The sequence below is a fragment of the Anoplolepis gracilipes genome, chromosome 16 (genome assembly GCF_047496725.1).
Source record: "Anoplolepis gracilipes chromosome 16, ASM4749672v1, whole genome shotgun sequence".
NCBI lineage: Eukaryota > Metazoa > Arthropoda > Insecta > Hymenoptera > Formicidae > Anoplolepis > Anoplolepis gracilipes.
The window spans coordinates 5,444,759-5,472,532 of record NC_132985.1 but is presented as its reverse complement, the minus strand read 5'-3'; the positions used below and the strand labels follow the sequence as shown (position 1 = coordinate 5,472,532).

The 27,774-nt window shown below is 35.5% G+C and overlaps 2 protein-coding genes across 13 annotated transcripts in view; both read right to left on the bottom strand.

The window, feature by feature from the left end:
- Sls (sallimus) overlaps positions 1-5,563 on the bottom strand; it is an 85,465-nt gene extending 79,902 nt beyond the window's left edge. For 3 of the 7 annotated variants that reach the window (XM_072908028.1, XM_072908029.1, XM_072908031.1), the window contains exons 1-6: positions 4,863-5,546; positions 1,683-1,725; positions 1,323-1,597; positions 970-1,184; positions 639-860; positions 49-392 (exon numbers count right to left, since the gene is read on the bottom strand). In XM_072908028.1, the coding sequence (XP_072764129.1) occupies positions 49-392; positions 639-860; positions 970-1,184; positions 1,323-1,597; positions 1,683-1,725; positions 4,863-5,007 (1,244 nt within the window). In that variant the 5' untranslated portion in view covers positions 5,008-5,546. Of the gene's footprint in view, positions 1-48; positions 393-638; positions 861-969; positions 1,185-1,322; positions 1,598-1,682; positions 1,726-4,862 lie in introns of all 7 variants that reach the window. The other 4 variants (XM_072908033.1, XM_072908030.1, XM_072908032.1 and 1 more) reach the window with 4 other exon arrangements.
- Positions 5,564-8,751: 3,188 nt separating this feature from the next.
- Positions 8,752-27,774, bottom strand: part of LOC140674479 (uncharacterized) — a 33,404-nt gene continuing 14,381 nt past the window's right edge. For 3 of the 6 annotated variants that reach the window (XM_072908038.1, XM_072908039.1, XM_072908042.1), the window contains 27 exons: positions 27,538-27,714; positions 27,119-27,302; positions 26,915-27,042; positions 26,381-26,830; positions 25,943-26,309; positions 25,439-25,869; positions 24,977-25,382; positions 24,588-24,890; positions 24,334-24,500; positions 23,989-24,273; positions 23,735-23,915; positions 23,376-23,590; positions 23,015-23,299; positions 21,952-22,126; positions 19,962-20,302; positions 19,588-19,816; positions 19,277-19,474; positions 18,984-19,187; positions 18,703-18,866; positions 15,711-18,518; positions 15,287-15,476; positions 12,476-13,150; positions 11,967-12,149; positions 11,184-11,693; positions 10,617-10,714; positions 10,350-10,530; positions 8,752-10,189 (listed from right to left, as the gene is read on the bottom strand). In XM_072908038.1, the coding sequence (XP_072764139.1) occupies positions 10,077-10,189; positions 10,350-10,530; positions 10,617-10,714; positions 11,184-11,693; positions 11,967-12,149; positions 12,476-13,150; positions 15,287-15,476; positions 15,711-18,518; positions 18,703-18,866; positions 18,984-19,187; positions 19,277-19,474; positions 19,588-19,816; positions 19,962-20,302; positions 21,952-22,126; positions 23,015-23,299; positions 23,376-23,590; positions 23,735-23,915; positions 23,989-24,273; positions 24,334-24,500; positions 24,588-24,890; positions 24,977-25,382; positions 25,439-25,869; positions 25,943-26,309; positions 26,381-26,830; positions 26,915-27,042; positions 27,119-27,302; positions 27,538-27,714 (9,648 nt within the window). In that variant the 3' untranslated portion in view covers positions 8,752-10,076. The remainder of the gene's footprint in view (positions 10,190-10,349; positions 10,531-10,616; positions 10,715-11,183; positions 11,694-11,966; positions 12,150-12,475; positions 13,151-15,286; positions 15,477-15,710; positions 18,519-18,702; positions 18,867-18,983; positions 19,188-19,276; positions 19,475-19,587; positions 19,817-19,961; positions 20,303-21,951; positions 22,127-23,014; positions 23,300-23,375; positions 23,591-23,734; positions 23,916-23,988; positions 24,274-24,333; positions 24,501-24,587; positions 24,891-24,976; positions 25,383-25,438; positions 25,870-25,942; positions 26,310-26,380; positions 26,831-26,914; positions 27,043-27,118; positions 27,303-27,537; positions 27,715-27,774) is intronic. The other 3 variants (XR_012048230.1, XM_072908040.1, XM_072908041.1) reach the window with 3 other exon arrangements.

The window sequence follows — 27,774 nt, the reverse complement described above, 5'->3', positions numbered from 1 at the left end:
ACGATATTTAGCTAAAAGAAAAATTAAGTAAACAGAAGGTAAACATACCGCGTCATCTTGCCTTCGGTAGCTTCTCGGTCCGTGATGGTGCGAACAAAATTCGGTGGCAGAACCTTGCCAGAGTCAGTAGACTCGATGGTCGATTCCGTTTGTTGAGTCTTAATAAATTCCCTTTGAGCTTGATATGGAACTTGATCTACTTGATCGCTGGACTCAATTGCTAGATAAGCGGAGCTAACGGTGCAACCTTGAGGATTTTCGGACAATAATGTGTAATGACCGCTGTCTTCCGGCTGAGCGAGTCGGATTCGTAAGGTAGCCTGCTGATTCGAATAACTCGTCTCCACGCGTTGGTTATCTCGGACTCTCTGTCCGTTCTTAAACCATGTTAACTGCGGCAACATAAGCACATAATTTAACGTTATATTAATTAATAATATAAAAATAATATACATAATATGAAAATGAATATGTATTAGATATTCTACTGTACAATTATTAATATAGATAATATTTTATTTATATAAAATATCGTAAATATAAATAATTTTATAATAAAATAATAAAATATATTTAATATTAAATTTATTTTTTTTTTTTTTTTTTTTTTTTTTTTTTGTGATACAGCATAAACGTACTCTTGGTTTAGGATTGCCGGATATTTTTGCGGTGAAGACGGCATCGGATCCTTCGACGAGTTTCGAGTTTCTCGGTTTCTGAGTAATTTGCGGAGGGGCAACCGGTCCTAAAGTACGATCGACTGTCATAGAAATTTGCAAATCGGACTCACCCACGAAACGGCGAGTGATCGATTCGCGAAATTCCGATTCACGCAATAATCTGTATTCGAAGGTATCAACCTACGCATTTGAAGAGTACAAAGTGTTACTTTAAATATCATCGTTAAGGAGAACATCTATTTAATTTTACTAAATTATTTAAATTTTTAAATATTATTAATTATAATACCTTAAAATCTTCGATGCTCGTAGTTGTGCCATTAACGTAACTTCGTTTATCTACTGTTTGTTGATAACTACGTTGTTGAAAGACTTGACTGCCGGTCTGTATTTTTTGTTCGCTGGACTGAACGCTTTGCGTAAATTCTTTCTTATAACTATCCAGCTGTTGCGCTGGAGGACCAAATCCCTCTGGTTGTATGTAAACTGAACAAATCGCTTCGCCTAAAAAATGAAGAAAGCAAAAATGTTTCCATTATTTTATTTTAACCTTCGTTTATTTCATCAAAATACTCAGAGAGAAAAAGAGAAAAAATGCATCTAAAATAAAAATTAAATTTCTGACAGAAGAAATTCTCTCACCATATTGATTCTTTGCACTACACGTGTACTCGCCCTCGTCCCCTGGACCAATCTGATTAATTTGAAGCGTGACAATTCCAGTATATTCGTCATAGGACATACGAATCTTTCGCGATTCTAGCAACGGTATTCCTTTGTGCGTCCAAGAAACTGTTGGTTTTGGATTACCTCGGACGCAGCCTTCGAAGATCGCGTTGCCGCCTTGCGCAAATCTCGCATTTTTAAAGATTCGCTCGAAAATCGGCGGTGATGGATCGCCAGGTCTACCGGTAAATCTACATCAAAGGGATCACATTAAAACAACAATTATATTATATTTCTCTTAAGAGTGTTATATATAAATATATCATGATCACTTACACTGGTACCGTTGGCGTCGTTTGCGTCACGATCTCCCCTTGAACTGCCGAAAAAATTAAAAAATTAAATAAAATAATGAGGAATAATATTAAGGTATAAATAATATTAAATATCGAAATAATTAAAACAAATTTATATAAAAGTCGTGTGTATATTCGATTCGATTTTTTTCTAAGCTATCTAGACTCCTTTATTTTCATAATGGTCCAATTTCGAGCTAATGAATAAATTGGTTTAAATTTACGGTGCAATGTAGACATAACTTAATGAAAAAGTGCGGCGTCGTCATCGCGCGTAACGGCGACAGAAGAAAAAAACGGCGTCAACGGTTCGTTTCCTCGATTCGTTCTACCCTAATTGGAAAGTACGACAGAAGAATTATACACGAAAGAGGAAGATATGTGTACACGCATATAAATCTAATGTAAGAACAATTTAAACACGATGTATATACGATGCAATTTTGTTTAATGAATAAGAGGACTTGAAAAGAGTACTAACAGTTAAACATATTTGTCCTGAATGACAAAAAATATAATAATGAAATTAAATTTATAATATAATACAAATGTATAATTTCACAAAAAAATATAATTTTGAATAATGAATAATTTTAAATGATTTTAATAGATATTTTTCTCTAAACGCTTTGCGACTCTACAAACCATTTGCATAGATTATTTCTAAAAAAAAAAATTTTAAATTATCTGTGTAGTTATTATATGTATAGTATATACATATAGCCTTCTTAATTTATGTTTAAATTTAATTAATTTTTTTGACTAATAATAAATTAATTACTTTATAATTAAAAGTCATCATTTTTTTGTTATATGCAGCTACGCATCGTTTGCTGCGCAATCCGCGGAAGCCGCGAAGAGGGCGAACGAGACGTAAGGTATCGCACACTCTACGCTACGAACACAGGATCGTATTTTTGCATTCGGATGGGGATCACGTTACCGTGAGCCATTTTAGGCGCAACTATCTTTGCTCGACGTTGAGCGCCGCGACGCACGGCGTCGCGACGCGTGTATGCCGGTGCCCGGACCAATCTCGTTTCCCGTTACGCAAAAGCAGTCACTGACCAAAATAAAATCCGAGTCTAACGCTCTCTCTCTCTCTCTCTCTCTCTCTCTCTCTCTCTCTCTCTCTCTCTCTCTCTCTCTCTCTCTCTCTCTCTCTCTCTCTCTCTCTCTCTCTCTCTCTCTCTCTCTCTCTCTCTCTCTCTTTCTCTCTTTCTTTTTCTTTCTCCTTTTCCTCTCGCGTCTGCATATACTTTGCGTGAATGTTAATATGTTTTATATATCTACATATCGAAATTTCGAATTTGAAACAACTCCCTTCTCCTCCCCCTCCCTCTGCCATTATTCTTTTTTTATTTCTCTTATTCCCTGACATTTCTTTTCTTTTTGATGAATTATAAGTTTTGTTGTGAGACACGTTCACAGCGATCAGCTGTTCCGGATGAAGTTTCACAAAATTGACGAATATTATACTGAGAAATTAAACAATTTTTGCTAAATCTTTTGTATAACGAAATGACCAGACGTATGAATGCGAGAAGAGATCATCGTCTGACTTTTATTCTATTTGATTTATAAATATATATATATATATTTTTTTTTCATTAATTAAAATGTAAAGCAATATGTTTATATCACATAGCAATATTGTGCAAATATTTTTAATGAAATTTGCCTACGCGTAAACATTTAATCTTTCTTTGTGTATATGAAGAAAGGTAGTTTAACGCTACTAGCGTAACGGAGTCGCTTACTGTACTTCATTGTCTTTTAGTTTTACGCACGTTGAAATATAATCCTATACGTTTCGATGCACATCGATGCAAGGCAAGATTCATAAATTTGTCAATGTTTATGTCATTTGGCAACCAACAACATCAACACGTCCATTTTCTCCATTCTTTAACGTATAACGCAGTTGGCAAATGTGTCCTAGCAATACTATCTTCGATAAAACGAAGATCTAAATCTGTAATCGCTATCTTGTATATATCAAAAAATTCATTTGTAAGACGGAAAATGCGCAAAAACGTTGTTCCTCAGATTTCTGTAAGAATGTTCAAAAATTGAAATTTTATTTCAAATCATTTACATTCTATGTAAAAGATTAAAGCCTTTGATAAATTAGTATAAATTAATATCGAGAAAAATAAGCATACAAAGAAAACATTATTAGACGAATACAATTCATTATTTCGTTTTTTTTTCATCACATAACAGACACATAATTGAATGACCTTTTTATCTTGATCTCTTTTAACAATTTGGCACTATGCCTATACCGCAACAAGATCATAATAAACGTCTCTCTGAAGAATTTTACAATTAGTTTTGGACATTTTCCAATACATTACTTTTATCGACATAATTAGTATAAATAAAATGCTTTGATTTTTCATTGTAAGATAATAACTTTTAATTATTTTAATCGACTAATTAAAAATTAGTTTCTGTCTATAAGTAAAGATGAGATAATGAAATTTTAACAAACATCAATATAAACAAAATTATATAGATTTTATAATATTTACATATTCTATTTTTTTCGACATAATTAAACATATTATAATGTGTACAAAATATGAGCAATATCGAGCTAAATATAGAAATGATGATACCTTTGATTTTGCAATAATAATAAAATATTTTTCACTCATTATAGTATTAGGATTATTCCAAAACAAAATAGAGAAAGAGAGAGAGAGAGAGAATATTAACAGAAGAAAATTGTCAGAATTGCGTTCAAGACATATGTTTTCTCTTGATGGCGGTCGCGTAACGCAACGTCACCCTTCTTCGGGGGCGCGTGAAAGAATTTTATGAGACGGCCACGTCGAAGAACTATCTTTAGAGCTCTTGCACGGACGGTGCTCCTTGCTCAGAAATAGAATACGTTGATGGGATACTCGCCAAAAGTATATCAAAATTTCATCGCTTATTTCCAGATAAAAAATTTGAAAAAATCAATCACGAAAATATTTGCCGTAAATCTATAAATCCAGAATTTTGGCGAGTTTAAAAATTGCAATATATAAAACATATAGGTTCCTAAATTTACGCGGCATATCTTATAACGTGCTTCTTCCTCGAGCTCTTCTTGTTCAATGGATCATATTGTTCGAGAGTATGATCATCGCACATTATCGCAACTGACCTCTCTGCTGACTGGTGATCTGTTGCCGCGTAATTTGTCTTTCCGTCCGTTGCTGCATGTATTGTTGTTGTTGTTGTTGTTGTTCCTGCATGATTTGTTGTTGCTGTTGCAGCCTTTGCTGTTCTTGAGACTGTTGTCGCTTCATCTTGGATCGAGAAATCCAACAAAGTCACGAGTCGCAAAATCGTGGCTCTATAAACTGCTAACTACAATCTAGGAGAATCTACGTTTAATGTATTTCTCTCTTTCTCCTTTTTTTTTTCAAAACGTCGCGTTTTTATCACTCGCCGAGATTTAACGAACAAACTCTCGACGCACAACGACGGGCTGGAGCAAATCACTCGCACTTATCTCTCTTTCGCCCCGCAATACGCGCAGTATTCTGCTGGTAACCGCGGCTCAGTCCAATCAGTCGGCAGAAATCAAGTCATCGTCAAAAGTCTTGTCCCCGTGATTCTTTAAACCAAGACGTCGGTCGAATGCGAATTGAACGGATTACGACTTGACGCTTGGCTAAAGCGCGAGAAGATGGAGAGGGTGTTACATGGTTTGGGGTGGGGACGTCCGAGGATATACCTACTGCTGAGGAACAAGAGAAATATAGCGTATGCGTTAGAGTTAGCTTGACATATTGCAAAAGATTTCAACAATTTTTATACATCACTATGTTTAAAAATACGAATGAATAAGGAAGTACTAATATGCAATATGTGACAGGACGCATAATAAAAATATTTCTATTCCCGAAATTACAATTTTAATATTTTTCTGATAACGACCGGCTGATAAAGATCGGCTCACACTAAAAGAATATTATAATGCAAAATTCAAAGGTTGCTCGCCTATAGATACATTTTATAACGAATCCGTTTGTACATAGCCGAGATCGGAGGAGCGGTAAAAGTCTCACGCAGCGTTCTCGCGCTCACTGACAGCCGCCCACGCATCTCCACATTATTGCCCCCTCCGTGCTTACATCTCTCTTTCGTCGTTCCTCTCCGTGAAGCCAAGCACTTCTTAAGCTTGAATGCGCACTCATAGGTGCATTTCTTTCTTCGCTCTTCTCTTTTCTCCTTCCTCGCGTGTCTTTATTGCTTCTTCTCTCTATCGAATTTATAGACATTCAAATTTTTTTTTTTTTAATTCCTTCTTTCTCTCTCTCTCTGTCTTTATTTTCACAATCAGTCTCTATCTGTTTGCTCTCTTTTTTTCTTGCGTAAAATCTGGTAATAAAAAATAATATATTTTCATTGTATTTGCGTAGGTTCGACCAAGTTTAGTTGTGCGAGCAACCCTTGATCGCAAATCTAAGAATGCATCGCCACTACGAACTACATTCTAAATGCGTATGCGTGCCTATCAGTGAGCCTAACAACGCGGGAGATTGCCTCGTAATACATAAATAACTTGCATTTTTTGAGACACTTTTAACACCGCTCGAGATTCTATATAGGGAGCATTTTTTACTACTTGATCGAGGTCATATATTTTTCGCGTCGAACCTATATAAGTTTAGTAAAATTTTTCATATACTTCTTGTTAGAGAAAATAAGAAACATTCTCTCTCTTTTTCAAAATAATCGTAGTCTTTCGTGTAAGCAAATGGAAATGATCCTACCTAACCGTTTTGACGAATCGGAGCGAAACGCGTACCGATAACTAAATTTGCTAGCCGGTGCACTCGAGCAATTCATACCCATTAACGATAATCATCTCTTTTCCTGTAATATATACTTTGCAAAGCAATTAATCTACATTACAGCTTTCTGTATCAAGTCAGTATACATCAATAAAAAGCGAACGTTTACGGTCACGATGCGTGCAACGAAGGAAGTACCTTCGCGCCAGAAACATCGGTACGATCATCACATTAAGAAGGTGGGTCACGCGTGAATCACCACGTTTCGTCCAAGATATCGCATAGCGACGCATCTATTTTCAGATTCTGTGAAATAATCTTGGTCGAAATGACGAGAAGTCTTTGCGCATTTCTATGATTCAAATATATGAATGTTTTGGGACCGTTAAAAGCGACGTGATCTTAATTTACTTCAAAGACTTGTTATAATCTATTTTGATCGAGCATAGTGAACAAAATTGTCATTAAGAATCGACGCGATTCAGCTGAGAGTTGTATATATACACTCGCTGTGAATTTTCTTAAATAGAAGAATAATCTTGATTGAATATTCCTATTAACTGATAATTTTTTACATAAATATAATATATAATATATAATATATATATGTTTATATTATACATTAATAAATTTACTTGCAACATCAATGTTATTGATCTGATATTATATGAATTCTTCAAGTACTCACCGTTTTCCACTTTGTGTATTCCATCACGACTATACAAAGGAAGTTTGATATCCAAACGTAATTCATCGATGTCAATTTTATTCTTTGTATAAATGGTATCTAATTCATGTCCAATGTAATTGGTCTTCTTTATTGTATCGAAATCTCTCGTCGCATTCTCACGATTGTTTCCTTCTATGAAACTGTTACACAATTTAACGAAAGTTTGAAAATGCATAGTATTAAATTTGTGAAGGATTATATTAAGTGATCGAAACAACTACCTGTGATCTGTAGTGAGTCCGAAATCATAAAAAGATTCGTACGGTTCTTTACAATTCGTAGTGGACGTAACGTCTCTATCTTGCGATAGGAATAAATCTTTTAAAGCTACATATTTCGGTGAATCCTGCGGAAATCGATCAATTATGCATTCCTTTGGATCACGATAAACACCGTATATTGATGTCGTTGCGCCTGTAAAAGTAGCAATGCTGCTTGAAAAAATATGATTGTCGTTATACGGTTACGTAACCGTATCGTAAAGAAAATGGCTTAACACTCTCTTTCTCCCTATCTACATATATAAGATTACTTGTTTTTCTTTCGTATATTTTTGGATCTCCGACTCACATTTTCCTCCACATTCCGCGAGATTATTTTACCATCTATTTTCATACCAGATCATCCGTTTTTCATGCAACAGATGATTCGAGTTTCGTAATTTTTAGAAACTATTGAAAAAGAATTTTCACGATGCGTAATTCAATTTTATATGCTGCACATGAATCAACATTTTCTGATTTTAACAAAGAAATAATTTCTAACTTTGTGAACGCTATAATTCAACTTATAAAAAGTATTATCTAATAGAAATTACAATTAGTAATATGTAGTTTAAATATTTTAAAATGTAATTAGAAAATCATAAGAATTTTTAAGAACACTTAAATTATGAAAAAATTGCATATACAGAGTGTTTCAAATTCTATGGAACAAATTTCACACAGAGGGTGATAAGTCTCGCTAAGATATTAATTTTTGTCAAATATCCCGTGGCCGCCTTGAGAGTAGGCAACTATTCGAGCAATAACTCGTCTATGTAATGTGTAAATAAAATTTACAAAAAATAATAAAAATAAAAACGAAATCAAAAGACTAGTATTATTTGTGTTTTGTGTGTGTGTGTATATGTGTGTGTAATTAAAAGACTGAGAGATATTAATTTAGCTATTATATTAATAATAGTCATATCGCTAATACATATAAAAAAGAATTTTTTTTAATAAAAAAATAATAAATTATTTTATAATTTTTATGATTAATATTAAAAATTTATAAGAAACTTTTATCATACCGATTTTTATTCGCGTAGATAAATAGCACAATTTTTTTTATATTTATATTACATTACAGTTACCTTATTAATTTAAACGCTTTTAAATTTCCATTCATCAATAACATTGCTACATCACAATATTTTAAGGAATGCTAAGAAGGAAGCAGTTACAAAGACAGAATAGAAAAGGAAGATGGAACATAGGCAAGAACATGAAATAATTCATTACCCATAAACCATAGCCAAGTTTATATTATATATTGTAGAGAAAGCACACTTTTTTTATTTACATAGTATATAAGTATCCATGTGACCATATGTGTAAACAGCAATAATAAATAGTTAACTCCTTGCGAGATATGAAAACATGTTAAAATATCTTATTTTGAAAGTTGAAATATTTTTTTTGTGACTGTTAATTGTACATCTGAATGCATGAATTATATCTCTGCCATCAATAATAATTATCAACGCAAGGAGTTAACAGCATTTTTATTTTAGAGCATAGCCATACATGTCCCATAATAGATTCCCATATTTCATCTAGCTGTAAAACATTAATTTCTCGCGTTTTAAGCACAAATAATTAATATGGAACCGTGTAAAACTACAAAGTAAGAAGCCATTTAGGATGATCGGATACTCCCACTGCATTTATATATTTTGTGCTTATAAATAATATATTCTTATTATTTTTTAAATAACATGACTAGTTCCAAGAATATATCACGATGCATATAAGTAAAAAGTGATTTAAAATAATAATAACCTTTGAATTAAAATATGAATCTGTTTATCCTTTCATCTAATAAACATTTTATTTTTAATGACTAGGTTCGCCAAAGCTAGCTTTGAAAAAAGAGTATCGTGATTCTAGTCTGTAACAACGCCGGCAAGAAATAATGTATGCTTAGAAAGAAAAATGTAATATTTTAATTAGAGGAAAGAATAGTTGAAATAGAGATAAGGCATAAACAAGAAATAAAATATATAGATATGCAAGAAATCAAAAGCTTTACTTAACTTGTTCAATGGCATGATATTGCGCAATAAAACTTGGTTTCTTAACTTTTGCAATTTTGGCCTCTTTTTGTTTATTATTGACTCACTTCGATTTAATTGACTAGTTTCTGTGTTGTAACGTTAATTGTGTATATATATAATACAACTATATAAAAACAAAACAATTATGCGCATTGAGACAAAGCTAGTTTGCTTTTGTCCTGTCACTTTATAACATCGCTTATTTATATTTATGTATACCGCGATAAATCATTGTCCATCTCTAAGAAGAAGCAAGCTAGAAAAAGCACTTTGACATTCGAATTATAATATTCGCTTATCTTCGAGCATTTAGAAGAATTGTTTCTCGCATAAAGGAAATATCCCGAGCATGAATGTCGTTATTTCCTCCACCACATTAGCCTGCAAACTGGATAGATAATAATTGAATATAATACGATATGCGCAATCCAAGAGCAGCACAGACCAAAGTTAAGAATTGACTTTCCACCACCTTTATATTTATCCCATTTGATCTCCTCGTTCGGTCCTTTTTTAATCAGATCTTTACGAAATAGGGGCGTATATAGATCGTCTGTTACCTGGCACCTCCAAATGGGCAGAAGTTGTAGCGGAACCTAGACTGTTCGTTGCCGTGCATGCATATGTTCCAGCATCCTCTATATAAGAAAAAAATGTATATGTAATATCATAATGATTTTATAAATATATATATAATTTTATCCAAATAAAACGTAAAAATAAATAAATTGACGTAATGACTATTAAAAAATTATAGAGGAAAGATAAGCATGAAGTATAATCATTTTTATATCGTACCAGGAAAAGCTTTTATTACAGTAAGACGGCAAACGCCGTTTCTGTATTGGATATCGTAGCTCGCAGAATTTTCAACGATCCTACAATCCTTTGACCAAAGGATATTAGGTTGCGGTTCAGCTTGAACGATACATTCGAATCTAGCCGGTTGTCCGCTCACTACTGCGATATCCTTCAATGGCTGAAATGTAATTATATAAAAATTTCTTTTTTGATGTTAATAAAAAAATTATTTATGAGGCTTATTAAAAAAACTGTTAATATTACCGTGATAAACGTGGGAGCCTTTTTCGGTAATATGTCGAGATAAGGCTGAATCACTTCTTTGGCTGATGATACGCCATTGCTTGTCGGCCATGGTGAACCTGCGATTTGATGAAATTTAACAAAAAAATATTATACAATAATAACGAACAACATATGACGATTAGGCGATTTAGAACAATGTAATTCGTACAGAATCCGGTATAACATCGCGAATAGTAATTGTTAAAGACTAAAAATATAATTAATTAACATGCATAGAAATAAGAAGCGTCTAGTAACCAGTGTTAAATAAGATCATCTCTTCTTTGCAATTATCACATTTCCCAAGTTGCATTTTATGATACAGTAAATATAAAAGAATCTCGAGAAGAATCCGAGCGCAATCAGAAAAGCAAGAGCGTAAGAGTTCCGGTGAAAATTACGGCAGAAGTTATCGCAATCCAGAATCAGCGAGAGAAATGATAGAGAAAGAAATAGTAGCACAACGAATAATCGAAGCGAGATGAAAAGTGCTGGAAACAATTAATAAAGGCAACAACATGTAGTCTCGCGATGGCAGGCTTATACCTGCAGAGTCCACATTGCTAGGTGGTCCAGTAGCGCTACTATGTCTGGGAGATAGGCTCGGCAAGCTTGGACTAAGAGAAAGTGGGCTAGGTGTAATGCGATCCCATCTTGACGGTGAGACGGAGCTAGGTATGATGAGACTCGGAGGCATCATCATCGAGCTTTCCACACTCGATTGCTTTTTATTGACATGTCTCGTGTCCTCGGCTTCGGAAAACTCGCTTTCCGACGTTGGCTCCCACTTGACAGTCTTCGAGCTACCGAATTTGTTTCCTGGCTTGCTCTGGCGATTCAAGAACGTGTCCTTCTTCGCGAAGCCATTCGCTTTCTTTTCGGTAAATTCGTGGACTATAGGTACATCTATGTCGCTGGCGTGTCTCTGTCCTTGGATGCTCTTCTGACTACTTTCAACCGTCTTCTTACCCTCGCCAGGCAAAATGATACCGAATTCATAACCAAAGTCATACTTGAAATATATGAGCCCAGTATCCGGATCGATTTGTTTTGTTCCTGTTTGCGCCAATGAGCATTACATGCTTATTACATCAAATGTAATATATTTATAAATCTACTCATGCAATATGCGCGCAATTAAATCGCAGACGGAATATCTTATTAATATATTAATATATTTAAAATTTAAAATTATGTATCAGGTGTAAAGTTTTTCGTGTATGTCATACTTTTACATCAACTGCATATAACTTGAATCACGTAATTAAGAAAAAAATGTATATATATATCTGCTTTATAGATTAAAATAAGGTAATATTGTTATATTACCGTGTTCGGAGACTCGCGATTCTTCCCTATAAGTTCTCGGCTCGTCACTATCCGTTCTTGAATCGACAGGATGCTTCAGAATCGGTTTACTCTGCCTCAAGTCCGACTGGATATCACTCACGAATTTCTCGGTTTTTGATTTGAAGCTGCTTGTCATATCATTCATGTGACGTGACGCGATGTCTGTGAATGTTTCAGAGCTTTGTGTTACGGAAAAAAAAGATTTATTCACTTTTCGCATATATAGACAAAAGAGAAATTGTATACCCAGTAAAGTGAAAAAATAACACGTAGAATAAAAATATTAGATCAAAAAGAAGAAAAATTAATAATCGATCAAATAGAGAATAATTAAAGCCAAATAAAAGATGTAAAGTGATAATTGTGAGAATCTATGTGTAATTATCCACCACACACATAGTCGAGAACCAAAAATATACTTCTACCATCTGCGCTTCTACGATCATCTACGTGAAAAGCATTACGTGACAAATTAATATTTCTCTTACGATCCGCAGCTTTTTTCACGTCGCTCCTCGAAATAAATCCGTATTCGGGTGGCGAACCGGGCTGAAGAATGCTATCGCTCTTTCCAGAAGCTCGTTGCTGATTGCTGATCGTTCCGTCTATGTCCTGTTTGCGGATCTGCGTTGTTGGAGGACCGGTGTCAAACTCCATCGGCGACACGACGTGTGTCTGTCTAACCGGAGTAGATAATCTCGGGCTCTTTGCCGCGGGTGGTTGTACCCTTCGATAATAAGGCTCCTCCGTATCACTGTCAGCCGGGGTCCATTTGGCCCGAATTCTGCCGGAATCTACGTCGCTCTCGTAATCAGACTCACGAAATTGTCCTTGCACAAATTTTTTCGGTACAGGCACGTGGTAATGCGTCTGCTGTTTCTGGACCGGCGCGGTATCGCCGAACTTGATGACGCGGCTCGTTTGCTCGACGGTGACGATTCTCCTGGCGGTCTCCGTTGACTCGTCCATCCTCACTGTTTTCTTGGTTTCCGTACCCATGGCGTTTGTAAACGGCGCGCTTGCACGCGCCTCGTAAAATTGTTGTTGCGGTTTCTGCGGTGGCGCATACGCCATTTCTGGCGGAGAGCCGGGTAAGAGAACTGTCTTCGGCTTTGTTGGTGTTGTCGCTACTGTATGATACTTGTTCAGCTTCGATGACTTTCCTATGTGGAAAAGTTTGTTCCGAAAATTCGAAACGAATTCCGACAAACGTTCGAGAATAGAGTGTAGTAACGAGAAGAGATAGCACATCTCAGAAGAGTACATATATATTTCTATATACTATATACTAGTAATAGAATAGAGCAGTGTCATCCGGTTTCACAGATCTCGTTAGGACCGAGCAGTCAAATTTCTACGAGTTTCGAGTTCAATATGTATTAAACATTACGTTCCTCAATTACATATCGATGACATCTCGGAATTTTCTCGATCTCACGATGATGAAACCGGTTATAAAGCAAGAGTGGAAGACATATCTCATAGAAAACGGATCTAGGGTGTCTACTCAAATCTTGTAAAAAAATTCCTTGATTTTCCAAGTATTTTTATTCAAAATTCCAAGTAAGACGTTTCGCATCGCACGTGTTAATTTTCTATATTATTTGCTCTGCAATAAAATAATATAATAGTAATTTTTTGTCTACAGGAAGAAAATATAATAATAATAATAATTAAAATGTATAATATTTATAATCGTGGAATGTACTAACATATATGCAACAAGAAATTGCGCGCGATATATATATACGCGAATCTTACAAAGAAATATTGCAATTGTTCAAATATTTTGATGTACAAAAAAATAATCGTTAACAAAACAAATATATATTTTATCGTCTTTAAAATTTGTACAAAAAGGATCATTAATGCCATTTACATATAAATTTATTCACATGTTAGAACATAGTACATTTTTCATGTTTCTTTATTTGAAAATTACATTCGAAAAAAGTATAATATATTCAAGTATATTCGAAAAAAGTCCCAGACAACACAGAAAGGCCAAAAAATCATCTTTAATTAGAAATTATATCATCTTAAAGATATTTAAAAGACAATAAAACGTCTTTAAGTTCTCTTTTAAGCATCTTTTAAAGACATGAGGTGTCTGGAAAGTAACGATAAAAGTAACTGTTAATTTCGTTACTCGTTATCGAAAAATGTAACGAAATTACTGTTTCCGTTACAAGTAACGCGTTACTTCCCAACCCTGCATATATGTATATACAAAATATATAAATACATTGATATGTGCATAAATTTATGTATAGAGACATTAATGACGTCTTCTGTACATATGCACAATTAATTTACTGTACACGGAGCGGAGATACGAGCGTCTCACCTCAGTACTTATATGTTCGACATCTCGAACGACTTAATTTGTTAAATTAATATTGTAATGATTTTTACACATAGAACTTTTTTGTAAAATATTGTAGAATTTTCAAGCGCTTCAAATCTGTAAAAAAAATCGTCAACAAAACAAGACACAGCGTGAATTTGGCATCTCAGTTTGTTTCGAATCATTTTTTTTCGTTTAATAGCCAGAACCAGTTTAATCAAGAACTCTGAAGAATTAATGATTTTTTACAAAGTGAGATGCCAATTTCACACACACGGTTGACTGTTTACAATATGAGTATAAGATTATCAGAAAAAGAATTTTCAAAAAGATTTTCTGAATCTCAACAAAATTTCATAAGACTCCTCTAATTTTTTCAGATATAAAAGAAATCCCTAAGAATTCCCAATTTGTTATATTTTTCCAGATTGCAATGTATTCTAGGGAGTAGACACCCTGGGATTTATATAGGCAAAATAAGTGCAATGGTTAAAGAAAGATAAGTTCAATAATTGTTTTATGAAGAAACACTATAGAAAAAAGAAAAAACATGCAAATAAGATAGAAAGATAAGAAAACTTGTGTCATTGTTAGAGCTAAAACTTGTCATAAGAATCATACATTATTAGCTAAAAAATAAAAAGTGAAACTTAAATTAGCTAAATTAATTACTTTCTGTTATATTTAAAAATGCATAAAATTAATAACGCAATTAAGATTAAACGATGGTTATGTACGTAAGTTCGTGAACTCTATATCGTTTCACTTTTCTGTATAACTAACATATTTACAAAAAACAAAATGATTTTTAACACAAATAACTCTATAAAAATCAATATATTAATATTTATAATTTTGTCAAATTAATGTAAATAACTTACTATATTAAAATCTTCATTCTTAATTCAAACGACAAGTTTATTAATTTTAATAAAAAGTAATAGCGTAATACCTGAATCAACGACACTAAATTTTGTATAGCTGCTCGGGCGACACGGCGATGTTCTGCGATCGTAGTCGCTTTCATAATCACTCTCGCGGAAATCGCCCTTGACGAACTTCGAAGGACTCGGAGAGATTGGCAGGACCTTTTCCACTGATTCTAATTTTCTGCGCGACTGATCCATGGAATGCCCAGTTTCCTATTAAACATTATTTCATTAGGACATTTAATTTCTTCGTATGCAATGTTACAAGAAATATTAAACGACATACACATTCCTCTTGTTAATGTGCACACATATTAAAATATATTAAAATCCATGGTTACAAAATATTTCATAACATTTTATCGCTCTATTTATTATGTTTTAATTCTCTAGACAAGCATAAAGGAAAACAACATTTGTGACACACGGATCTCGAAAATCTCGAACCTTCAAGGATTCGAATCTGCGTAAACCGCTGCTAGCCGTCGAGAAATAACTCTTCTCAAGCGAGCTGTGTTGTTGCTGAACAACTTTGGAAGGTGTACTACAAACAGGTGACGAGACGAAAGAAGACTCTTCTTTTCGCAAGTGATCAGTTTCATAACTATGGCTCTCGAAGGATTTCATTCTGCTTTCCGTGCTCGTAGTACGACTCTCTGTGTGAACGATTGTCGAAGAACCATCGCGTTTACCAAAAGACTTCTGCGACGTAGTTGTCGTAGATGAAGCCTTCTGCTGAAACGGCTCATCTGTGTCCGCCATGTAACCGCTTTCCTGCTGAAAAACTTTTGTCTTGAACTTCGGAGATTCCGGTTTCTTGATGGAGGGAGATTTCGGCGCGGTGCTCTTCGTGGTCGGCTGCACGTAAATGGGTGGAGAGCCTGGTCTCAAAGGAACCGAACTTTGCTCCTGCTTGGATTCTCTTTCGTGTCGTTTAAATGTCGTCTTTCTCGTTGATTTTTCGGAAGATTCTGCAGCAACGAATGATCTGGATGGTGCCGTGAATAACGGAGGAGTCTCGAATTTTGAAGGCGGAAGTGGCTCGGGCTCGGTAGACCTCGGTCTCGTCGGTTGCTTCGAAACAGGTGCCTTGACTCTCCGATAATGCGGTTCGTCATTATCGCTCTCGTATGGTCTCCACTTCGCTTTCGGACGACCCTCAAAATCGGACTCGTAATCGCTCTCGTGGCTATACGAACCCTTGACGAACTTTGACGGAACCGGCGTCGAGGGCTTGACAAGCTTCTTAGCTGGAAGAGGCGGCGGCGTGATACGCGCATCTTTCGGTGGAAGTACAGGTGGTTCTTCTTTCTTCTCCATCTTATGCTCCAATGAAGGTTCCTCTTTTATACCGAATGGCGGAATATAACCAATTTCAGGAGGTGATCCTGGTTCGAGGACGATCGAATCGATTTCCGTTTCTGCAAGATGACTCGCTGTCACGAGTGATTTTACGGCCGGCTCGACCTTCTTTACCAAACCCGGTGCTTTTAACTCTTTATCTTCTGTCAAGCGTTTTGAGCTAAATTCTTCAAATTTCTGTATCGATTCCGCTTTTTCTACGTTGCATTCACTCATGTATTTCTCGAACAAAGCCTTCTCCTGTAAAGCATTCACAGTATGATCGACTTTAATCGTCTCGGCATTATATATTATCGGGCCAAGTTTCAACGTAGGCGAAGATCCTTCTACTATTTTTTCTGTAAATTCTTCCTTGCTGGACCACGAGCGTTTCTCCACATTGGCGGATGACTCCGTGCTAATCTTTTTTATTCCACCCTGCGGTGTCTCCTCGACCTTGCGCGTAAACTCTCTCGAGGAGCTTTTATATTCGTCAACAGGGATGCTCCATTTCTGAGCGGATTCGGCCTGAGGTGGCCACGACTTTCTGTTCGAATCCGCGTATTTTTTTGCCCAAGATTTTTCCATCGCCAGTGCGTCCGCGGATGGTTTGGGCGACGTTGCTCTCAGAATTTCTTGATGGCTAGAAGCAGCCGAATGACATCTGTATTCCGACAAGTCTGTAGATATATGCGATTTAGTTTCCACATCTGACGATGACGACCACGGTCTGCTGGGAGATGTACTTCTCAAAACAGACGTCGATACAGATGAGTATTTCGATGGCTCCGTCTTTTCCTCCTTAAAATATTTACTTTCCTTCTTTTCATATGCGTCTCTCTTTATACACGTTTCTTCAAACGTCTCTTTTTTCTCAAGTTCGAACGGTGGTGGTATCGTAAATATAGGTTCTGCAGGTTTGGCAGGTTCCGGTATTTTTGGAGTGGGTGTAGGAAAGATCTTCACGCCTCCGATGGGAGCGTCTATCGGGGAAATTGTCTTGTCAAAGGACTCTTGCAGCTGCTTTGCCTTGACGAACACATCAGGATGTTTTTTTTTCGCTTCCTCCGGCTTTGGCATGTAACATATCTCGGGAGGTGGTTCCGGCACTAGATTGAAACTTTTCATGAGCGTTTCGGAGCTTTCTGTTTGCAGTTGCGAAATGGATGAATCAAAAATTATGCTTTCCTCCAGAGCTGTTTTTTTTATTTCCGTTGGCTTAGGACTCTCATACATAGGGAATTCGAATAGCTTGTTTTCCACTCCGCGAGGTGATGGTCCTTGTTCCAATTTAGTAAAAATATCCTGAACTGCCTTCTTTGTCGTTTGAAACTCTGTCGGTTTGACTTCCGTCGATTTCTTTACCTCTTGAAAGGATGCTTGCTCGTAATTTTTCGTTAATTTTCCAACTTTAGCTTCTTGAACTTGCCCCTCCTCTGTTAGCTTAATCATTTCCTTCGGTCCTTTCGGCAAAGTCTCGCTTTCTTTCGTAATAGATTCGAAAAAGCTCAATGCATCTTTCTTTGCGATCGTAGAAGTCTCTATATTTTCATTCTCGATTGTCGATTTCTCTTCCGTTTTTATCAACGGTTTCGATAGGTCTTTTCTTTCGTCAGCTTCCTTTATCGCGATTGTTTGCTCGGTTTGAGACTTGGACTCCACGATCGATGGAGTTTTATGTTCCAGTTTCATATGAAATTTCTGTTCTGTTTTCGTCTCGGTTTCGTGAGATTCGATTACAGACGAGATCGTTTCCGATTTACTACTTTTTACTTCCGGCCCGTCGATCTTTTGCAGAGTGTCGATCGTAGTCGATGCCAGCGTTGTAATTGGCTTGAATAATGCGCTAATCGGTCGGATCACTGGTGCCTTTTCGCTCAAAATATCCGATGATATTTCTTCTTTCCCCTCCGACTAAGCGTAAATAAATTATAATTTCACAAATATTTTTTGACGATTACATATGTACCATTTCTTTTAGTGTGAAGAACTTGAAGTTTCAATTAAATTTTATATTCACTTTTATTCTATCTTTATATTACAGAAAAATATTGAAAATTTACTTTACAAGAAATAAATAGAATAAATAATAAATTACCTGGACTGCACTTTTGTCCTGAATGTTTTCGTAGATGACAGTTTTATGCACCTCGACCATAGTATCGGGCTTCGGTTCAAAAACTGCGACATCAGCGATACTTTGTGCCTCGCCACCGGCGTTTGTCGCACGTACCATATATTTGCCGGCGTCTTCTTCTTTGACTGCATAATGTAAAATCAATTGTAATGTAAAATTCAAATATACAGAGATGTACAGGAGAAAGAGAATAGTGGATGAAAACTTGACTAAGTAGTCAATCACAAAACAACTCCGTATACCTTTGTCTATGAATAATGTGTAACAATTTCCTTGTTGAGTAATTCTCAGTTCTTGTGGTCGTTCATTGATCGGCACATCATTTTTATACCAACCTACCGTCGGTTCAGGTATACCAGTGATTTCTACTTCCATAACAACACGATCGCCCTTCTTTGCTACTTGAGCCTTAAGACGTTTGCCGAAAACCGGAGGAAATATTGTTTCTAAAATAAAAAAATTAATTCTTTCACATTATATCATTATATGTATATATATATTTTTTTTTCAATCAATTCGTGTACGTATCACTTACTTTTGACAACGAGGTCGGCCGTGCTACTAGCATTTCCAACATCATTGCTCACCATGCAAGTATAACGTCCAGCATCCTTTACATTGACATTTTTTAGTTCCAATTTCACGTGATTATGAGCGTAACTAATTTTTACATTATCTTTCGCTGTCATTTCTTGACCATTCTTTGACCACAGAACCGTCGGTTGTGGAAAACCTGAGATAAATCGATAGTAGCAGTAAAAAAAAAATAATTATAAATCTATTGATGAAAAAGAAATCGCAATGTTTAAATATAAATTTTACACAATTAAAATGTAATTCACTCACCATCGATGATGCCCTCCAAAACAATATCCTCTCCTTGGTCGACAATCATTCCTGTAATCGGCGAGACGAATCTAGGTGCTACCGGTTTTCGAGATGGCTTTTGAATTTGATTCGTTTTGACATCGCGTTTCACGCCATCCATCTCTTCAGATACAAGGACGGTTTTCTCTTGTCGCACCTCGCCAGGCCGATCTTGTATGATTTTTTCATATTCCTCGATCTTGTGAGACTGTTGGAGATAACAGTCTTAATTAATGAATGCTGCACAATGTTTATATCAGGAATATTTTACATGATAAGACAAGGAAGAACAACTACTTTCGCAAAAAATCTGCATCGTACAGATATAATACAGATGTATTAAATATATTTACTTGTACTACAGGTGGTGCTCCGTTTTCCGAAGAAGCCTGCTCCGAACTTTGCACAGTTGTTTTTGTACAAACACTGGTAGGTTCGTGTCCAGATTGCGATAAAGTAGAAGTCATAGTTGACGAGTGGAATTCCTTCTTTGTGGACGTTGTCGAGGAATGCGTGACAGTCGACAACATTTTCGTTAGCACTTGACTCTCGCTACCGCCGTCATGATATGTTTTCTCGCTTGAGAAATGCTTTTCGCTACTGCTTGCAGGATGCATAATGTCTGCAGGAAAATGTGGAACTAACTCGAGCACTTTTTCGATTTCACCTGCAGTCTCCCTCACTGATCCACTATCTAGAATTTAATCCAGTTATGTCAATAAAGTAATTACATTCTTCTGATGAGCGGTTAATGATAAAATTTGACAAATATACAGCGACATTATGATAATTTAAGAAAATAATATATTCCATTTGTGTTACTAAAGAGTCCAATGTCAAACAAATATTATTATAAAAAATTGTTGTAATTGTTACTTTAATTTGAATATTTCATTTTTTCATTCTATCTAATTTCAAACAATAATTAATAATAATAATTAACAAAGTTATCGGATAAATAAAAATGTCAAAACAACTGAATCACTTCCGCGAAATTAATTATATTTTATTTTAATTGACACACATATATAACATGCGTATATAAATTCAATATTGGAGATAAAAAGTGCTGGAGCGTACCAAACGCACAGCCGAAATGTTCACAGAGAAGTAACGAAATACTTTGCCTACGATCTACGACAGAAATAGTATCGTTCACCTAGTAATAGGTGAATCGAGCACTCGGCTGCGATATATAACCCCAGACCATCGTCCCAATTTATCGTTGTCACTCTGCATTCTTTATTGATGCGTGTATATATTATGCATGACATCCGATAAGTGATGTTACTTCACAATCTTTTATATATATATATATATATGCATATAGTTATTTATATTTTATTTCTTCTTCATTAATTGGGAAAATTAATAAATCTAAAAAGCATGTTACTGGGCTATATCATAATTTTTGTAAAAACTTTTACATATATTTTTGGATACATAATTACATAATTGAAATATTCTAATTCTGTATCGATAAATCGATATTTTTTTAAGGGATGTAATAAATTTGTGCTGTCCTATTAATTTTGTAAGTTATAAAGATAATATGCGCGTACGCATTGCGCAAAATTATTTGATGAAATCAAGCAGAGAACGATGCTCTCGGCTACGAAAATGCAACTTGTATTCTTTAAAGTTAGCGACTCAGGCCCAGACTATGCGCCGAGTATTCGCACGATAAAAATAACACGGTTCCTGCGTGTACACAACAAGAGAAAGAGAGAGACGGATGAAGAGAAGAAGTGTGTATATGTAAGTGACTGTCGTTCTTTTAAGTACTTTTTCATTTTTTTTTCTTGAAATATTATTCCAGTTTTCTCTCTCGAGACTTTCTCACACCTATACTCGATGCTTTAACATTTTGCGCGTAAGAACGAGAGGAAGCATAAATTTATATATTCAGGTCACGCTATAAATGCAGTATATATAAAAGCGATCACCAAGTATATATGCATACGTGCTTAGCAATATCAAAGCAAAAGCATATTTTATAAATATATTTAATATTTTAAAAAGATAAGCACAATGCTATTAAATTTCAGTATATGCAGTTGGCGTTAACGTGTCTTCTCTCAATTGTGTTTTTCTCATTGAACTATTGGCATAATCATTGGCTCTGTCGTTTGCTGGGAATCTCAAATGAGATAAGTTTGACTGGGTAAGGAGTATTAATAACTTGTGACACGGTTGTGCATTCTTTGCGACATTATTTCCAATGTCATTGTAAAAAGAAAATAGTGTACTCAGTGGTACACGCAATTTTATTACAAAAGCGTAATTAATAATAAATGAATAAGTAGAATGCAAAGAGTAAAAGTGCGTGTGTACACGACTTACCAATTTCCACTTTAGCACTACAAATCGCTCTACCAGCCGCGTTTTCCGCTACACAGGAAATCGTGCCGACGTGCGCATTCCCGACCTCAGGAATCGTTAAAACTTGCCGATCTCCGCTAACAGAAACTAGGAAATCTTTTCCATGAACCGGCCGATCATTAAACAACCACTGAATCTGTAAGGAAAAATCTCGCTAATAAAATTTGTCGCTGTCAATTAACCAAGTGCAATAAAAAACAACGAATATGTGTTCATATAAGGATAAATTTCTACTTTTTTTTTTTTTTTTTTTTGTTATATTCGACAATTTACAATTTTTCGATAGGGAGATGAATGCCAGCGAAAACCCTGTTCGTGATACCTGACAAGATCACGGTGCTTCGCACCGTGTCGAAAGTTCCACCTTACACTTCGCGGCGCGACTGCAATCGCGACTTTAGAGATATATATTGTTCGCGTTTAAATATAACCCGTCGGGGGTAGCGAAATTATTCTTGCCCCGTATTCTGACAGGCCGGCCAACCTCTTACATTTAGACATTTTAGTTGTTTACACGGTCCACGCAAATTTCAAATGGCTACGATTTCAGGAACCACGAGTTAAATAATTTCTCTCACTTACATTTATTGTACGAGGATTGGAGTAAGCTTGCACGCAAATATAAATACGAACGATACGATATTTTGTCAGCTCTATAACGTGTTTGATATTTCGCTGATGTATTTTAGTATTTCTGTCTTAATTATAAATAAAAAGAAATCAATTTTCTTAGGAAACTCTGTTTAATATCTTATTCTTTAGCTCTTTGTATTTATAAAAATATTTATAAAGCTTAATTTTGATTAAAAAATCAGCTTAGTAACATAATAATGTTTTTGTAACATTTGTAGTTTTTAAATTAATAAAAATTATGTTCCCTTATCTATTTCTGTTAAAACTTTTTAATCTAAGTGATTAATAAATACAGTATAAAGATTTTTTGTTATATATAAAATTCTTTCTATAAACTGAATAAAAAATGCGATTTGAAAAAAAGACATTATTATATGTATATGAGATTTACCTTGGGAGAAGGTTTACCGATGACAATGCATTCAAATTTGGTTGAAATGTCTTCGGGTATTCTTCTGTCTTGAAATATTTCTTTGAACACTGGCCGAATTAACTTTTCTTCCATTTGGATAAACTCTTCGTTTCTCTTAAAATCACCAAGCGTTTTCACAACCAGTCTGGCAAAAGCTTTCGCCTCGCCATGTACATTTATGGCCTTTGCCACATAATTGCCTTTGTCTTCCGGTATCGTTGACAAAATCTTTAAAAGCTCTGTTCCATCTTCCTTTTTCTCAATCTGTGTATACGATAGTTACATAAATATTATAATTATTGATTAAAATTGAGCAGTTTATGTCGAATGTAATACTCGCCAGAATTCTTGTGCTATGAGTGACTTCACCGTCATCTGAGTACCATCTTAGATCAGGTTTAGGTTCTCCCGTCACGGCACATTCGAAAATCGCATCTTCACCCTCAGCCACAAGCAAATCTGTCGGAAGTCTGACGAACTTTGGCGCGGAACCTTCAACGAGGGCTTCTGCCGTTTCCTGTACTCGATCGATTACATCCGAGATATGAGATGTAGCTGTAAATAAAAATAAAAATATTTATTTAAAATATTAAACTTCCAATTTGCTTATATCTTAAGAGAATATAATATTTTAAATATTTATTTAAAATATTAAACTTCCAATTTGCTTATATCTTAAGAGAATATAATCATACGTACGTGTAACTGTTAGTGTACACTGACTAGAAGCTTCACCGCCAGAATTAATGGCGACTACTTTATATAGACCGGCGTCATCTAAAAGAGCTTCATGAATAACTAGCGAGCATCTGTCACCTTGGAAGAGTAGCTGAAAGTCCGACGACTCTTTCACGGGCTGTTGGTCGTGATACCAAATCACCTGGAAAATCATTCAGTCGATTAAAAAAGAAATTTACCATTAGACGAATAATTTGGCGAATAAACAAATTTACCTCTGGTTCAGGCTGACCTATAATCACACAATCTAGCCTAGCCGATCGTCCCTCTTGTATTTTGAGATCTTGCAGAGATAATTGAAATTTCGGAATTATCGGTTCCGTATCACTACAAACGACATCGGACTCGCTGGTTTCGTGAAGCAAACGTCCTTTCACGGAAACAGTGCAAGATGCGGTGGCTTCTCCGACCTCGTTCCTAGCAATCACCGTGTAACATCCGGCATCCTTTAAAAATGCTTCCGTCATCACCAGGCTTGTTCGTGTACCGTCCGTTTGAATCTGAAGAAATATTAAATAATTACGCGTTCTGCTAAATCAATATTATACGTCATAATTTACCCTATGATATCTAGTTTCCTCAATCGGCTTTCCATCGTGAGTCCAGCTTAATTCGGGAATTGGTTCTCCTTTAGCTTCGCATTCTAATTTCACCCTTTGCCCTGTCCTGACCATAGTATTTGATAAGGGTGTCACAAAATACGGTTTCTTCGTGGAAATTTGCGCGGCTGAAATCAATGTTTATATAAATAAAGAAGAAAAAAACATAAATTTCTTTTTCTCTCTCTTAATAGATAATCAAATTATAATCTTACGTTCTACGTCTAGAGACGCAGTAGTAGACGATTGTCCCCATCGATTCGTTGCTTTACAGGTATACAAGGCTTTGTCCTCTAAGAAAATTTCCTCAAACTTCAAAACAGCTTCCCCATTATTAAAAGTGATGACGTAATCCGGGGAATTATCAATGTTGGTGTCGTTCTTATACCACTGCACTGTCGGAAGTGGATTTCCCTCAACGGTGCATTCTAATCTATGCGAGCTTCCTTCCCTCGCGGAAGAGGGTAGTAATTCTTTCACGAAAACGGGAGCGCTCGGTTGCTCTTCAGTGATAATTTCTAAAATAAAGAATTTCAAATTATTATTATACGTAGAATAAAAAAAACCAACAATATATATATAATAAAATAATAGCTAATCAAACCTGTGACAGTGAGAGTAGCTGATGTTTCGACAGAGCCGGCGATATTAAATGCGCGGCAAGTGTACTTTGCGGAATCCTCAGCGAATGTCTCTTCTATTTTCAAAGTACAAATGCCGTCTGTATAAGTCGTCACATAGTCCGGATTGTTCAAAATCGATATTCCATCTTTGTACCAGACTATTTCAGGCGTCGGCTGACCAATCAAGCGACACTCAAAACTGAACTCCTTGCCTTCCTGAATCGTCGCATCGCCTAAAGGAACTATAAATTCTGGAGCCAATGAAACTACTTTGTCTGCTTGTGCGTCATCAACGTAATCGCGCAATTCAATAGGATGTGTTTCCTCGGATGCAAGATTTCTCAATGGACTAGTTTCCTTTTGAATCACATTTTTCTCGACTTCCATCTATAAATATGATAAAATAAAAATCAAATTGTAATAAATACGTCGTTTTACAGTACCTTCTGAAGGATGTGAATCTCTTTGGTTGTCACGGCGGAAGTAATCGTTTCTTCAACTACTGTACTTTCATCGGTTTGAGCAGAGACAGAGTGAGAGAGAGTGGGAGCAACTATTTTTCGTGCTTCCTCCTCTTTCAATTTTCTCGCCTCTATCGCTGCTTTGTCCAAGGTCTCGGCGGCAAGCTGTTCCGCAAGTTTCTTCGCATTTTCAGCTTCCGCTCTGGCAGCTTCCGCCGCGGCCATCTCGATTTTAGCAGCCTGTAATTTCTTGTCAGCTTCCAGCTTCTCGATTCGCAGCCTTTCTCGCAGATCCTCGGCATTTTGCAAATTTTGACTCAACGTACGCAATTCGGAAGAAACGATTGTAAAAGAATCTAACATTTGCCGATTCTCTACAACCACTTCGTTGAATTGCGGAAGTCTGTCGGTACCTAAAACATGATGTTGCAAAGAAAATTTTGCATAATTATCTTTTCTCTCGTTTGTAAGTGTAATGTTGCCTACCGAAAACTATCGTCGATAATCGTTTGAGCTCTTCGATTCTCTTTTCTTGCTGCTCTTCGCCCGGTTTTATATAAGCGTCGATCTCTTGCATTAAATTTGTGGCTTCTTCAGGCATTTTTACGGTTGTTGCCTTACGCGCAACAATCACTAAGAGTTTGCTACCTTCCCTAAACCATTGCTTTGCTTCCTCCAAAAGTACGAAATATTCGATACTTAAATTTATCCGCTTCTTGGTATTTTTAACGCATTCTTTCAAATGGTACAATCTGTTTTGCAGCGATGAAATCTCATCTGTCATTTGTGGCGTTAACGGAACAATCGTTTCTTCCGTTGTTTTCACAAACCTTTCAATCCTTTCCTCCAAAGTCTAGTAAGAAAAATGTAAATTAGTAATAAAATCCACTCAAAGTTTATTTACGTGAGATTATTTTAACTTACGATTATAGTTTGTTCAAACTGTTCAAAAGCAACTAATGCCGCTCTCGACGCCGACAAATTGTCAATGATTTTTTTATCCACGTGTTTTAACTGTTCGCTCAAATCATGCAGATCTGAATTAATCTTTTCGATATCCTCTCTAAAAATGCAAAGTCGTCGATGTTTCTCGAGACGACTTGACATTTCGATTTGAAATGATTCGAATTTGAGGACCACGGAATCTATTGCATCTTTGAGTTTTCCGACATCTTGCGTCGCTGATTCTAGCGGTTCCTGTAGTCTAATATTCTCGATTATTTGTTCAGATTTTGTACGTACTCGTAGCAAATATTCCGCAATAGACGTTTTTAATATGTCGAATTCGTTTAATGTACTATTCAGGTCAATGGGCCTTGTGAAACTTAACACACGTTCAATTTCTTGCTTTGCTTGATCAATTTTATACTCAATCTTAAAAAACGATGAAATAATTTATATACTCTACATGAATCATATGAGTTGTATAAGATATTTAACAATCAAAATTTATCTTACCTCCTCGAGATTCTTAAAGATAGAGATTAAAGATTCCAGTAGTGTCTCGTAATCCTTGGCGACAGTATTTATCTTTCCGTGCATTTGCACAAGTCTTTCTGAGATCTGCTCGGTTGTTTTAACTTCACCTATAATTTAATTAATTTTTTAACTATAATATATAGACGAGTCTTATTGGACGCGTCATATAAATATTTTAATTACCTCTTTCGACGAATACTCGAATGCTTTGGATTCTGCTATCCAATTCCTGAAGAGCTGTGTTTATTTCAGATAAATTCCGTAGTTTTACATCCTTTATATTATTCAAAATATCGATTATTCTGGACGATCGTATTGTAATTACTGGATACAATGTTGTCTCAAGTTTTGCAATCCACGCTAATGTCTATATAAATAAAACAATAATAATTTTAGAGAAAATATTTCTAAGTAATGAAAATCTAATTTTAATATTTATTTATATTTTTCTCGTGATATGCGTGTTTCATTTTGTAATTGTCAAATGTAAAATAAATTGGAAATTGATGTGACGCAAATAAATTTAATACAAATTGAAGATAGAAATAGAAGTAAGAAAAAAGAGTAATTCAAAATTTAATAATGTAAATTGAAAATCACACCTTCGTGCTTTCTTCGACTTTTCGCTCACACTCAATTCGCCTCTGTCTTGTTATTTCGATAGTAGTCTGCCATTTTTCCCATGATTCCGTTACAACCAATTGTCGATTGGCAAATTTCTCCAATAAAGTCTGAACACACAGGCAAGCTCTCGATATATCAAGATAAGAGTCATCAATCTATGAAAAAAGAATTTGAATACAATTTTTATATTTCTTCCAAAATCTTTTTATATCATT